The 16,246-nt window shown below is 35.4% G+C and overlaps 1 protein-coding gene across 1 annotated transcript in view; it reads right to left on the bottom strand.

The window, feature by feature from the left end:
* LOC124594926 (putative leucine-rich repeat-containing protein DDB_G0290503) overlaps positions 1 to 16,246 on the bottom strand; it is a 184,309-nt gene that overhangs the window by 17,886 nt on the left and 150,177 nt on the right. Inside the window, exon 7 of the mRNA XM_047133423.1 lies at positions 1,233 to 7,304. Within this exon, the coding sequence (XP_046989379.1) occupies positions 1,233 to 7,304 (6,072 nt within the window). The remainder of the gene's footprint in view (positions 1 to 1,232; positions 7,305 to 16,246) is intronic.

Below are 16,246 nucleotides of genomic sequence, written 5' to 3' on the forward strand. Positions count from 1 at the left end.
GGACATGTTAATTTTGTAATTTCTTGTGTGTTTAGCTAACTGTTCATTAGTTTTCATGCAGTTTTACAGTTTTTGGTACATCTCTCAATATCACTGAGTGTGGACACTTTCTTATTGTTTCCAGAATAGCTTTTTTATATTCGTTTCTACGTTTAATTTAGAAGGTAGGTATTCAAGCTATTATAAATATGATACTACAGCTTCAACTGGTGAATAAAATTGGCCAGTTGTTTAGTATACCACAGATTTTGTCTGTCTGGAAACTATTTTTGAGGCCTTGTCAGTTACTTAACAATTAATTACTGAAAATAGTGTCAAAAACAGATTAGAAAAACCATTAAAATATTACTTTCACTCACAAATCATTATTTTAACTGTAATGTGTCCCATCACAAACTGGACAATTTACTATCAGTTACTCATACGGTGATCACAAATTTTAGGGCAGAACTACTTATATGACTCTTACTAAAATGGAACCGACTTATGCAAAGACACAGAATTTACTCAAGTCATATCATTCTTTTGCAGTTTTCAATTCGACAGAAATACTGACTTCAATGTGGTGTAAATAGCACTGTCCTAGTAAGCTTTTCAGTTTAGTGAGCTTATGGTTATGTATAACTATATCACAATCTGCCTTCCACATCCCCACCTATCACAATAAAAATGTCCAAATACTAAAAAGTGCAGAGATGATATCCTTTGGTAATCCATTCAGAGGTACTACTGATAACCCAAAACTACCTAGCTTCAGATATCTGTTCTTAACAGAAAATATCTAGATCAAATCTAGAGACTGAGCACTTGATTGATCACTTCATATAAACTGTCAGTCCACTTCTTATGTGATTCTTTCTTCATTACTTATTTCCTGTACTATAGTGTGATAAGAGATGTTTTTTTAAATATAAATATATATAAATAATCAACTGAATGAACCTAACAATAGTCATAAGTATATGGCAATTAAAGTATATAACAAATTGTCTAAAAATGGGTCAATAATGCCTGACAAATTACTTAAAGACAATGTTCATAACTTCTTGTTAACTAATCCATTCTATTCATTAGAAGAATTTTTAGAAATGCCCAATATCAACTTAAATATGTAAAAATTTATTTTGTAAAATTAATAGGTTAAGTGAACTGACGAAGTCTATTGCATGTAATAATGCTGAATGACTAATAAAGAATCTGAATCTGAATGAAAAGAGGATGGCAAAACTTACATCTTCCATTTCTTCTTTCTCTTCATATGCCTCTTTTGCTTCTTTTGCTTCTTTTGTCAGCTGCCTAATTGTATCTAGGAGATGTTCCCTCTCACGTGTCCAGGCAGCGACCTCTCCTGGATGTTCTTTCTTGCCCATTTTTGAAAGTAGAGTAGTAATGCGCCGCTTTTGATCATCTACAACTGTTTCCAGTTGTTTCTCTTCAGTTTTCCACAGTGCAACTGTAGATGGGATTTGCTCTTCTGTCAGAGTCTCTACTTCTAATGAAAGCTTTTCATTGTCTCTATGCAGACGTCTGTTTTCATCTCTGAGAGCTTGTAGTTCAGCCTCCAGTTTCTGAAATTCTTGGGTATGGTCCTCTACTATCGATGGCAGATCAGATATTTTTCTAGATTGAAGTCTCTGGATTTCATCTTTGAGATTAGTGACATTCACTGTAAGTTCTTCAATTGTACTTGTTGCATCAAGAAGTTGTTTGTTCAATAACTTGTTATCTTCCATAAGCTGACTCATCTCTTTCTCTCTGCTTTTTTCATCAAATGATGCAATTTGCTCTGCTTGGAGTAATGGTGTCTGTTTTCCATCTTTGAACTTCCTGACTTCCTCTTCAAGTTCCCTTCTAATGGTATTTGCATCTTTAAGTTCATTCTGTAGTGACTCATTCTGATTTCTTAGTTCATTAATAATTTTTTCACTATCTATGTCTGTTTTAATTATTTCCACAGGTTTTTCCACGTACTTCACAACTTCTTTTGCACTGCTGCTTGTAATATCAGTTAAGGACTCAAGCCTCCTCTTCAAAAATTCATTCTCTTCCCTTAACTGATCGATAATTTGTGTGTCATCAGTTTCAGCAGACAATACTTGTTCTTGACTACTCTGTGCCAATTTTCGTGCATCTTCAAGCTGTTTTCTCAATGTTTCATTGTCTATTCTTAGTTGAACAACATCTGCTTCATGTGTTACACTTGTGGGCTGCAGGCCTATGCTCGCTCTTGCATTTTCAAGCCTTTGTCTCAATGCTTCATTATCTTTCATTAATTGTTCATATGCTTTATCACTAATAGTGCCTACAGTAGATCGTCTAGCGTGAGCCGTTTTTAGATCTTCAACCTGTTTTCTCAACATTTCATTTTCTTGATTCATCTGATTAATAATTTTTGTGCTATCTGGATCTCTTTGACGCTTCACTCTTGCCTCTTCGATTTCTTTTAGTAGTCGCTCATTTTCAGTTCTGAGCTCAGTAATAGTTTTCTCATATTCACTTTCATCATCACTTGTCGTATGTAAGGCCTTTCTTGCATCCTCAAGATCTTTCCTCAATGACTCATTCTCTGTTTTGAGCTGTCTGATGACCATTCCACTTTCAGGCTCTACAGAGGATGATTCTGGAGCTGCCAATACCTGTGGAACAGTCTCCATGATTTTGTCAGCATGAATTTGTTTTACTGATGTTGATATTTCATCTTTAATTTGCATTGATTTAAGAGCATCATTTCCATCTGTAAGCTTCCTAATTATATCCTCAAGCTGTAGTACCTTGGCATTTGAACTACTTAACTCATTTTTCAATGATTCATTTTCATTTCTCAGTTCATTAAGGGTACTTTCAAGACTTTTAATCATGTTATTTGCATCACTAAGCTGCTTTTGCAATGACTCAATTTGACTTCTCAGTTCATCAAGAGTGCTTTCATTTTCTGCTTCTGCAGTAGATGTTCCACCAGTCAGTTGTTCCACTTTAGAAATACCTTGTATTTCAACATTTTGTTGCTGCGGTGCTTTAATTACTTCCACAGGTTTCTCTACATATTTGATGATTTCTTTAGGAACACTTTCCTTAATTTGTGTTATATCTAATTGTTTTTTGAGTAATTCATTCTCTTCTTGTAGATGACTCATTCTTTCAATTGCATCACTAAGCTGCATTTCCAATGACTCAATCTGATTTCTCTGTTCATTAAAGATCCGTCCAGTGTCTACGTCTGGTGCTACTTCAGCAACATGTGGTATTTCCAGACTTTGTTGCTGTGGTGCTTTAATTACTTCCACAGGTTTCTCTACATATTTGATTGTTTCTACTGGAACACTTTCCATTATTCTGGTTGTTTTTTGTTGTTTTTTGAGTAATTCATTCTCTTCTTGTAGCTGAACCATTGTTTCAGTTGCATCACTAAGCTGCTTTTGCAATGATTCAGTGCGAGTTCTCAATTCCTTTAAAATCCTTTCATTGTCCACTTCTGCAATAGCAGGTTGATTTTTGAGTAATTCATTTTCTTCTTGTAACTGACTTATTGTTTTAGTTGCATCACTAAGCTCATTTTTCAGCACTTCAATTACATTTGTCAGTTCATTAATGATCTTTTCATCATCACCTTCTGCAATGGATGTTCCAACACTCTTTTGAGCTACTTCAGCAATATGTGCTATATCAACAGTTTGTTGCTGTGGTGCTTTAATTACTTCAACAGGTTTCTCTACGTATTTGATTATTTCTACTGGAACACTTTCCATTATTCTGGTTGTTTTTCGTCGTTTTTTGAGTAATTCATTCTCTTCTCGTAGCTGAACCATTGTTTCAGTTGCATCACTAAGCTGCTTTTGCAATGATTCAGTGCGAGTTCTCAATTCCTTCAAAATCCTTTCATTGTCCACTTCTGCAATAGCAGGCTGATTTTTGAGTAATTCATTTTCTTCTTGTAGCTGACTCATTGTTTTAGTTGCATCACTAAGCTCATTTTTCAACAATTCAATTACATTTGTCAGTTCATTAATGATTCGATCATCATCACCTTCTGCAATGGATGTTCCAACACTCTTTTGAGCTACTTCCATTATTCGGGTTGTTTTTCGTCGTTTTTTGAGTAATTCATTCTCTTCTCGTAGATGAACCATTGTTTCAGTTGCATCACTAAGCTGCTTTTGCAATGAGTCAGTGCGAGTTCTCAATTCATTCAAAATCCTTTCATTGTCCACTTCTGCAATAGCAGGCTGATTTTTGAGTAATTCATTTTCTTCTTGTAGTTGACTCATTGTTTTAGTTGCATCACTAAGCTCATTCTTCAACAATTCAATTACATTTGTCAGTTCATTAATGATTCTTTCATCATCACCTTCTGCAATGGTTGTTCCAACACTCTTTTGAGCTACTTCCATTATTTGGGTTGTTTTTCGTTGTTTTTTGAGTAATTCATTCTCTTCTCGTAGATGAACCATTGTTTCAGTTGCATCACTAAGCTGCTTTTGCAATGAGTCAGTGCGAGTTCTCACTTCATTCAAAATCCTTTCATTGTCCACTTCTGCAATAGCAGGCTGATTTTTGAGTAATTCATTTTCTTCTTGTAGCTGACTCATTGTTTTAGTTGCATCACTAAGTTCATTTTTCAACAATTCAATTACATTTGTCAGTTCATTAATGATCCTTTCATCATCACCTTCTGCAATGGATGTTCCAACACTTTTTTGAGCTACTTCCATTATTCTGGTTGTTTTTCGTCGTTTTTTGAGTAATTCATTCTCTTCTCGTAGCTGAACCATTGTTTCAGTTGCATCACTAAGCTGCTTTTGCAATGATTCAGTGTGATTTCTCAATTCATTCAAAATCCTTTCATTGTCTACTTCTGCAGTAGCAGGCTGATTTTTGAGTAATTCATTTTCTTCTTGTAGCTGACTCATTGTTTTATTTGCATCATTAAGCTGCTTTTTCAACAATTCAATTACATTTGTCAGTTCATTAATCATCCTTTCCTCTTCATCTTCTGCAATGGATGTTCCAACACTCTTTTGAGCTACTTCGACAATATGTGCTATATCAATAGATGGTTGCTGTGATGCTTTAATTACTTCAACAGGTTTCTCTACATATTTGATTATTTCTACTGGAACACTTTCCATTATTCGGGTTGTTTTTCGTCGTTTTTTGAGTAATTCATTCTCTTCTCGTAGCTGAACCATTGTTTCAGTTGCATCACTAAGCTGCTTTTGCAATGATTCAGTGTGATTTCTCAATTCATTAAAAATCCTTTCATTGTCTACTTCTGCAGTAGCAGGCTGATTTTTGAGTAATTCATTTTCTTCTTGTAGCTGACTCATTGTTTTATTTGCATCATTAAGCTGCTTTTTCAACAATTCAATTACATTTGTCAGTTCATTAATCATCCTTTCCTCTTCATCTTCTGCAATGGATGTTCCAACACTCTTTTGAGCTACTTCGACAATATGTGCTATATCAATAGATGGTTGCTGTGATGCTTTAATTACTTCAACAGGTTTCTCTACATATTTGATTATTTCTACTGGAACACTTTCCATTATTCGGGTTGTTTTTCGTCGTTTTTTGAGTAATTCATTCTCTTCTCGTAGCTGAACCATTGTTTCAGTTGCATCACTAAGCTGCTTTTGCAATGATTCAGTGTGATTTCTCAATTCATTAAAAATCCTTTCATTGTCTACTTCTGCAGTAGCAGGCTGATTTTTGAGTAATTCATTTTCTTCTTGTAGCTGACTCATTGTTTTATTTGCATCATTAAGTTGCTTTTTCAACAATTCAATTACATTTGTCAGTTCATTAATCATCTTTTCCTCTTCATCTTCTGCAATGGACGTTCCAAAACTCTTTTGAGCTACTTCAGCAATATGTGGTATATCAACACTTTGTTGCTGTGGTATTTCAATTATGTCCACAGGTTTCTCTGCAAATCTGATTGATTTCTTGGCGATACTTTCCCTAATTTGCGTTGTAGATTTAAGTTGTTTTTCGAGTAACTCTTTTTCTTCTTGCAGCTGATGCATTATTTCAGGGGTATATGTAGTCCTTCTTTCAAGGTGTTTCTTTAGTAATTCATTTTCAGCTGCCAGATGACTTAAAAGTTTCTTTGTACCTGATTCATCATCTGAAGAGTCAATACTTTGAACTACATCTATCTTTCTGGATGCACTAATTACCTCTATAGGGATTTCCAAATGAGTGGGCGGTCCTTTTGCAGATGTTTTCTGTCTCAGATTGTATATATCTGACATCAAAGGCATTAAATGAGCTTCTAGTTCATCTAATTTCTTCAATATTTTATCATTAGCAGCACAACATGTGCATAATGTGCATTTCTTATCCTCTTCAGACGTTTGTTCCCTAAGTGCTGCAATTTCTGACTCTCTTTGCTTTAGAAGTTTCTCTAATCTTAAATTTTCTTCCTTGATGGTTTCAACAGTGCAGTTTGTTATATTTACTATTAATTTCTCATGGAGGCATCTGACTTCTTTAGTCAGTTCCTTAATACTATCTGTGTCAGCAGATAGCTTGCTTTGTTCTGGATAAACTGTCACAAATTTTGTCAATCTAGACGTCAAGTCATCCACTTCAACTTTTAGCTGTCCATTTTCATGCCTTCCAGAAGAGAGAATGGATGAACTCCTCTGATTCTGCATCAGAATATGATCATTTTCAATATTTATTTCTATTAGTTTATGCTGCATTGTGTCAATGCCTCTTCTGAGATTATCCACAATGTCTTGAAGTCTCCTATTTTCTTCTTTAGCTGCAATCAGTTCATTGCACAAATTTTGCATTTCCTCTGAAGTACTACCATGTTCACAAATTGTGGTTGATACTTCAATAATGTTATCTGGCAATACAGTCCTCAATGTTTCAATATCAGATTTGAAGCTAGCAATAAGCCTCCATAACTTTTCACTTTCCATCTTCTGTGCTTTATACTGATTTTCTAACAAATGAACTTCTCCCATTCTTTTAAGCCTATCATCACTAACTGCTGCCTGTGCTGCTTCTTTCACAACATTTTCAGTATTTATTTGCAGCCTGTGAAGAAAGTCTCTCATGCTCTGGAATCTTAGCCTTTCAGCTTGCAATTGATTTTGCAGTAAAAGTGCCTCTTCCTTCACAGATTCCAGAGACTTACCTTCTAGTTCAAGAACTCTTAATTCACTTAATTGTGACAATGTGTTTCTCTGGTCTATAATTTCAGCATTTTGCTTAGAGATTAAGCTCAATAGCTGCTCATTTTCCATTTTACAAGCTTTTAGCTGATGGTGCAAGAGATCCAAGTCTTCAGCTCCCTAAAAAAGAAATAGTTATCAATGTAACATTAAAAAGAGAACCATTATAAGAAATTCTTATCATTATGGTGCTGTAGTAATTACAGGGGCAATGGTAAGGAAAATAAGACATCAGGTCAGCATAAAGATACTCAGAGAAGAAACACAGTCAAAAGGAAATATAAAAATATGTAAAGATGTTTTGTCTTCCAATATTTTCATATTGTATTTGAGACAAGAAACTGGAGAATAATATTTATATTGACTTTAGATCATACTGACCATACACACACTGACGACTGCTGCCTGAAAACTTATCTTGCATAGGTAAGCAACAAAAAATTTGGTATACTTGGATGTGTGTATGAATTTGTTTATTAACCAAACACTCAATTAGACATATAAGTCACAAAAGAAACTGATATGCAACTGAGTGTGTTGACAGCATAATCCTTATGGATGGGACTCTAATATTCTTGGGGATATCCCTACATGTAATATTGGTATTGTATTGTTAATAGTATTGTTTTAAGATCATTTAATCATTCGTGCACAAAGATACTAACTGGTATTGGACAAGTCAACTGTTAATGAGATGCTGAGCGATGATACAGCATGAACTGATGTGACGTTTATAAACGGTGTGTGTATTAGACACATACATACATTTACCTGTATACGAACTGTAAGCAAATACATATGGGCTACACTGGTATGCCCTATTAGCTATTCCAATTCAAACTAATTAAATCTCACAAAATGGTGTGTACATCAATACTGTAACCACACCTACTCACCTCTTAAGATGTAACAGTTACTCTAGTTAGAAAAGTGAAAGGATATTTACAGTTATTACAACATTTTGATGACCATAGTTCACAACTTCAACTATTGTACCAAAGTCAAAAACTTGAAAATTAACTAGTGTTCACAACTTGTACTACACTAGGCAGAAAATGCCTTATACGATGTTCCAGTTCTGCATATTAACAAATATTATTTATGCTGTAAAAACTTTTGAGGAGGTACAAGGAAACAGATATTTTAAATTATACAGTCCATTATACAGGTCTATATGTTCAGTTAATAAATTATATATTTTCTTCCATGCATGGAGTGGGCCATTCTGCCAGAGGGTTGTACTCTCATAGTGAGCATATTACCGGTAGTCCATTTTTTCTTGTGATACATGAATATCGGTCTTGATTCATGATTGCCAGTTCCTTGGCAGTGTCTAAGATTTTATGTTTGAATATCGTGTGAAACTTCTACTAGAAAATTTCAGTAGATGTGCTGGCAAAGAGAAAAAATTCAGATAAACAGCAGGAGTTCAAATGGATGACAAGCAAACAAATAAAAATGACAAGAGACTGCTAGACTGTTGCAAAAATACTGATCTTGAAATCATGACTACAAAATTAATTAGATCTGCAGACAAATTTAAAACATGTAAATCTCTGAACCCCCCTTTAAGTGAGTTTTAGATAGACTATGTTGCTATACCCAATAAGAAAGCCAAAGAAGTATTCAACATACAAACAAGAAAGGGAGTTTTTGAGTCAGACCACCATCTCCTGAAAATAAAAATTAGACTTCAACCTAGCAGAAGAAAAAACAAAAGAACAAAATCAAATGATCCACAGTACCTGAAAATCAACAAGCAAGAAATTCTTTAGGAAATTAGGCAATAAAATATCACAAATTGCAAAGAAGTGGCTAATGTTCTGAAAAACATTATGAGATTTGGCCAAACCCCAGGAAAGGGAAAACACTGGTGGTGGAACATTGCCTATGATTGGCAATAAAAGAGAGAACATAAACACACAAAACTTTTAGTAGCAACAAAACACTAGAAAAGTGGTATGAATTTTTAACCCTCTGCTGGCCACACTGTTGTAAAATGTGCTACAGTAGCAGTTTTTATACCTTATCAATACCTTAATTTTGAACTACTGTAGTAATGTATTCCAGTGTTTAAGCTTACTCGATAATGTTAAAATGGCTCCCATTCCTTTGTTTAGCTTTCTCAGTTTGTTTTCTCAACTGCAAACAATGAGGCGTTGGATGTTGTAGAAAGTACAATGCAAACCTGCTGTTGTCATAGTTACAAGCTCTCTTCCAGCCGTCAACATGCAGAGGTAAGTGTAACAACAAGTAAAATACATTTATTCATTGTTATTTATTTTGGTTATACAGGCAAGTGAATTTATTTATTCCTTTTGATACTTTGTTTCAGTTCAAAGGGCTTACCATAGGAGGAAATTTGCAAACTACAGTCTATGCAGACTTCTCATATTTTGGGGACAAGTGATGCAGATTTGAGTGATACAAACAGTAAATGTGAGGACCATGACAGCAAATCTGAACTGCAAGGTGAGAATGGTGATTCCAGCACATTTTGCATATGCATTATTTGGCATAAATACAATGAATGCACCCGGGCTCTTCAGTAGTTGTCTACTCACCTGAAGATGGTCAGACATCTCTGGGCCTAAATATCATGGCAGAATGTCAATGTGATGTGGCGGTACACCAAAAAATTATTAGAAGAAGAAATGTGGCAGGAAGATCTCAGAAGTTACAAGTGGACGGTGATGATCTACAAGATATGACATGTGTTGGAGGTCGTTATTGAAAAAGAGAAAGTTGCCTCCTACAGGTGAGAGTATTAAAATCATAAATGAAAACTGTCAAAGCATTAGCAACAAAGTGCCAGAGTTTGAAGTGGTCATGAAAAGCAATGAAGCTTGCATGACACTAGGTACAGAAAGCTGGCTGCAACCTGAAATTGATAGCAGTGAGATTTTGGGGAAAATTTAATTGTATATTGAGGGGACAGGCAAATGGGAAATAGAGGTGGTGTATTTGCCACAGTAGACAGAAACTCAGATCCACCGAGACAGAAACTGAAGCTGCATGTATGATTGTTTGAGCAAGACTCAATATTATCAGAGGGCATAATGGAAATGTATTGGATCTAATGGCAACAAATAGACCTGACCTCTTTCAGGATTTACACATCAATACTGGTTTCAGAGACAATGACATGGTTGTGGAACAACGATTGCCAGAGTACAAAGTACAACTAAACTATATAAACTAGATAAACTAAACTAGATAAACTAGATAAAATATCAATAGAGTCATATCTCAGTGAGGAACTTGAAACTTTCAGCATGGGGCAGGAGCATATACAGAAACAAAGGCTCACATTTAAAAGAATAGTTTACCATGGACTGGATGGACATATACCCAGTACAACAGTTCATAATTGGAGGGAACCTGCATGGTATATGATCACTGTAAATAAACTTCTAAAAAAAACAGAGATTACTGCATAATAAGTGTAAAAGAAAGCATAGGACTATAGATAGAGGGTTGCTGAATGAAGTACATTTGGCTGTCAAGAGAACAATGCATGATGCCTTCAGTGACTACCATAGCAGAATACTATCAATAATATTTCAAAAAACCTAAAGAAATTCTGGTCATATGTAAAGGCTGCCGGCAGTGCAGTGTAGCCATGTATGGAAGTGAAACATGGACGAAAATAGTTTGGACAAGAAGAGAATAGAAGCTTTTGAAATGTGGTGCTACAGAAGAATGCTGAAGATTAGATGGGTAGATCACATAACTAATGAGGAAGTATTGAACAGAATTGGGGAGAAGAGGAGTTTGTGGCACAACTTGACAAGAAGAAGGGACCGGTTGGTAGGACATGTTCTGAGGCATCAAAGGATCACAAATTTAGCATTGGAGGGCAGCATGGAGGGTAAAAATGGTAGAGGGAGACCAAGAGATGAATACACTAAGCAGATTCAGAAGGATGTAGGTTGCAGTAAGTACTGGGAGATGAAGAAGCTTGCACAGGATAGAGTAGCATGGAGAGCTGCATCAAACCAGTCTCAGGACTGAAGACCATAACAACAACAATGTGGTCAGAGTCCACACCTGGCCCTGAAAATGTCTTACAGTTTAAAATCTAGTTCCAAAATCTCTGTCTTACCATTATGTAATCAATATGAAACTTTCTGGTATCTTCAGATCTCTTCCACATATACAACTTTATTTCATGATCTTAAATCAATATTGCTACTAAAATAGGAAGACAGCCCTATTTTCAGCCATTCAGAGCATACCTCATGATTAACTGCAAGCATCCAATAAGATTCATTCTGTTTCCGGGCAGCTAGTTACAGGTGTAGACAGGGCACAACAAACTTTCAGCAGCAAATTGAAAAGTAAGAATGTAGGGAAATCAGTAAAGAGAAAGAAAGTGTTGTTGTTAGGTAGTTCCCATGGAAGAGGTGTTGGCCAACTCTTGCAGGATGAACTAGGATCAGAATACCAGGTCACCAATTTTTTTAAACCTAGTGCTGGTCTGGAGCAGGTGACAGAGGATTTAGGATCACTTTGCAAAGATTTCACTAAGGAAGACACCGTGGTTATAGTGGGTGGGGCAGGTAACAGTATTGACAGAGATCCTGGGTACAGCATAGAGTGTGACCTGGCGAAGATTGCATCAGCATCGAGGCATACCAGTGTTGAGTTTGTATCTGTTCTTGGGCGCCATGACCGACCTCATTTGAACTCTTCTGTCAAGAGAGTTAATTTGGAGCTGGAACGGCTGCTCATGTCGGGTGCGGGGTCACACATTGGTGTGGTTCATGTTGATTCTGTCAGTAGGTGGGATTATACTAGGCATGGCCTTCACCTCAACAGGAAGGGGAAGGGTAAATTGGCTGGGGAAATAGCAGGAAAGTTAAAGGGGGGAGGCACTGTCATGAGTGGTAAAATACCAGTGGTTATAGGATTCAGAAAAGACCCTTTTTTAGGGTAGGGAGGACAGAAAGAAAACAAATTTTAAGAGAGGTTAGAACTGAGACAAACCTTCAGTTTGAGAAAGAAATCAAAAAACATAATTCCAGCTTATTACATCAACATAAACAGCCATTGGTTAAGAATTTTCAACTGTCAGCAGATATTTTAACTCCATCCAATTTTAAGTCAGTCAATGTGAAATGTCAGCTATCTTTATTGCATCAAAATATTCGAGGACTGAGAAATAAAATTAATGAATTAACTATCTGCATAGATGAATTAGAGTCTTCAAACCCAGCTGACATAATCTGCCTCTCTGAACATCATGTGACCACTGGTATAGAAGTGTTACAGGGTTTAGGTTAGCATCTCACTATTGTAGATCAGAAATGGAGAAAGGAGGAGTTGCCTCATTCATCAGGAACTGTCATAAATTTAAGAACATAGACATTCATAAATTTTGCCTAGAACAGCATATGGAAGCATGTGCAACAGAATTAGATTTTCACAAAAAATCTTTCATAATATTAAGTGTATATCGAGCACCTGCAGGTAACTTTAATCTGTTTGTAAACCACCTTGAAGCTGTACTGGCCCATTTAACAACCAAAAACAAAGAAATAGTGGTTGCTGGTGATTTCAATGTAGATTTCCTTAAAGACTCTCCCAATAAGAACCTATTTGAGTTAGTAACACTATCATTCAACTTAATTCCCACAGTAAAGTTCCCCACTAGGATAACCACTTGCTCACAAACAGCCATTGATAATATCTTTATAGAAAAGTCAAATGAACAAAATTATATTACAAAACCAATAGTCAATGGCCTCTCAGACCATGACATGCAGTTCCTTCTGTTAAATGTTAATACTGAACAGGATATAAAATCTGTTAAATCTGAGCTCAAGAGGGTAATCAGTAAGCCAAAAATTGATTATTTTAGGACACTCCTCAGAGACATTCACTGGACTGATGTTTACAGTGCTCATGGCATGAATGAAAAATATAACATTTTTGCTAATAAAGTGCTTACCTTATTTGAACACTGCTTTCCCCCAAAACTTACCAAGGTTAGAGCAAAGTCTACAAAGAAGCCATGGATTACTCGAGGAATAGGGGTATATTGTAAAACAAAAAGAAAACTGTATCTGTCAATCCAAAACATTTCCAATGTTGATGCTATAGCACATTATAAGAAATACTGCAAAATATTAAAGACTGTAATACGGATGTCAAAGCAAATATATTACAAGGAAAAGATAGTCATATCAGATAACAAAATAAAGACAATATGGGATATAGTGAAGGAGGAGACCGGTAGAACCAGACATGAAGAGGAACAAATAGCATTAAGAGTAAATGATGCATTGGTGACAGATGTGTATAGTGTTGCAGAACTTTTTAACAAACATTTTATAACTGTTACTGAAAAGATGGGGTTGTCAGGTTTGGTAGATGCTGCTATGGATTACCTTAGACCAGACATTTCAAGTAACTTCCATAATATGAATTTGACCCTCACTACCCCAACAGAAATAATGTCCATCATAAAATCTTTAAAATCAAAAACATCTAGTGGGTATGATGAAATATCAACAAAGTTAATTAAAGAATGTGATTCTGAGCTAAGTAACATATTAAGCTATCTGTGTAACCAGTCGTTTATCAGTGGAATATTTCCCGAATGGCTGAAATATGCTGAAGTTAAGCCACTGTTTAAGAAGGGAGATAAAGAAATAGCATCAAATTTCCGTCCAATTTCACTGTTGCCAGCATTCTCAAAAATTTTCGAAAAAGTAATGTACAGTCGTCTTTATAACCATCTTATCTCAAATAACATACTGTCAAAGTCACAGTTTGGATTTCTAAAAGGTTCTGATATTGAGAAGGCTATCTACACTTACAGTGAAAATGTACTTAATTCATTAGACAAAAAATTGCAGGCAACTGGTATATTTTGTGATCTGTCAAAGGCATTTGACTGTGTAAATCACAATATCCTTTTAAGTAAACTAGAATATTATAGTGTAACAGGAAATGCTGCAAAATGGTTCAAATCTTATATCTCTGGCAGGAAACAAAGGGTGTTATTAGGAAAGAGACATGTATCAAGCTATCAGGCATCATCCAACTGGGAACTAATTACATGTGGGGTCCCACAAGGTTCCATTTTGGGGCCCTTACTTTTTCTTGTATATATCAATGACCTTTCATCAGTAACATTACCAGATGCCAAGTTTGTTTTGTTTGCTGATGATACAAACATTGCAATAAATAGCAAATCAAGTGTAGTCTTAGAAAGATCAGCCAATAAAATATTTGTAGACATTAATCACTGGTTCCTAGCCAATTCTTTGTCACTAAACTTTGAAAAAACACACTACATGCAGTTCAGAACTTGTAAGGGGTGTCCCAAGAGTATATGTCTAACATATGATGACAAGAAGATAGAAGAAGTGGACGGTGTTAAATTCTTGGGATTACAGCTTGATAATAAATTCAACTGGGAGGAGCACACCACAGAACTGCTGAAGCGTCTTAACAAATCTCTGTTTGCAATGCGAATTTTGTCAGACATAGGGGATATAAAAATGAAAAAGCTGGCATACTATGCTTACTTTCATTCCATAATGTCATATGGGATTATTTTCTGGGGTAATTCATCAAGCCAAGCTAAAGTTTTCCGGGCACAAAAACGTGCAGTAAGAATTATATGTGGTGTGAACTCAAGAACATCCTGCAGAAGCCTGTTTAGGGAACTAGGGATACTAACTACAGCTTCCCAATATATTTATTCCTTAATGAAATTTGTCATTAAAAATATATCACTTTTTCAAACCAACAGCTCAATTCATGGAATCAATACTAGAAATAAGAATAATCTTCACAAGGATTTAAAGTCACTTAGTCTTGTACAAAAAGGTGTGCATTATTCAGGAACACACATTTTCAATAACTTGCCAGCAGCCATAAAAAGCTTAACAACCAATGAAATTCAGTTTAAGAGAAGCCTAAAGGATTTATTGGTGGCCAACTCCTTCTACTCCATTGATGAATTTCTGAGGAAAACCAACTGATTTGTATATAAGTACAACATAACTTCTGCACAATTTCAGTGCAGTAATGTGTTCACTGAAAATTTGTGTGTGTGTGTGTGTGTGTGTGTGTGTGTGTGTGTGTGTAAGTATAATCTAACTTCTGCACCATTTCAGTGCAGTAATGTGTTCATTGTAAATAAGTATTACAGTAGTTGTATTACATGTTTCTTACCTTATAAATAAATAAAAAACTTTTTTATTTTAAATTCAGTGCAATAGTATTTGTAAAATGACTCTTAGTGTTCATTAAAAAATGACGATCATTCCACTTGGGACCTGTGGAATGGTACATTAGCTTATTTGTTTTAGTTTAAATATTTGTCATGTATTGTTGTTTTTCTGACATGTTCCACATCCTGGAGGATCTCCTCACTACGGATCAATTGGAATGAAAGTAAATCTAATCTAATCTAATCTAGATGTAAGTTATAAACTGTCCTGCAAGGATCTCTCTCCCACATGCTACACTGTTGCGGTGCTTTGCTACAATGCAGTTTTATTCACAGAGTGATCAAATTATTCATTCAGATGTTAATGTTACTTTTTTGGAGCAGTATAGCTGTGAATGCATATCTGTAAATGTTTTAGAATGATTTCCGAATGAATATTTCAGGTGGCAGCAATGAATGTGAAGTTCCTCACAAGCAACTTTAATTAAATTGCACACCCTTAGTTGTATGACTGGATTTATGATTTACTGTCAGAAAGGTCACAGTGTGTAGTAATCAATGGAAAATCATTGAATAAAATAGAAGTGATATCTGGCGTTTGCAAGGAAGTGTTATAGGCACTCCTCTGTTACTGATCTAATAAATGATTTAGGAGACAGTCTGAGTAGCCCTCTTGACTGTTTGCAGATGATGCTGTGATTTACCATCTTATAAAGTCATCAGATGATTGAAACAAATTACAAAAGACATGGACAAGCTGTCTGTATGGAAAGAAAAGTGCCAATTGATTATAAATAATAAAAGGTCTGAAGAAATACACATGAGTACGGTACTAACAGGAATCCCCAAAATTTCGAGCTGCAGGATAAAACAC

This window comes from Schistocerca americana, chromosome 1 (assembly GCF_021461395.2).
Source record: "Schistocerca americana isolate TAMUIC-IGC-003095 chromosome 1, iqSchAmer2.1, whole genome shotgun sequence".
Taxonomy (NCBI): Eukaryota; Metazoa; Arthropoda; class Insecta; order Orthoptera; family Acrididae; genus Schistocerca; species Schistocerca americana.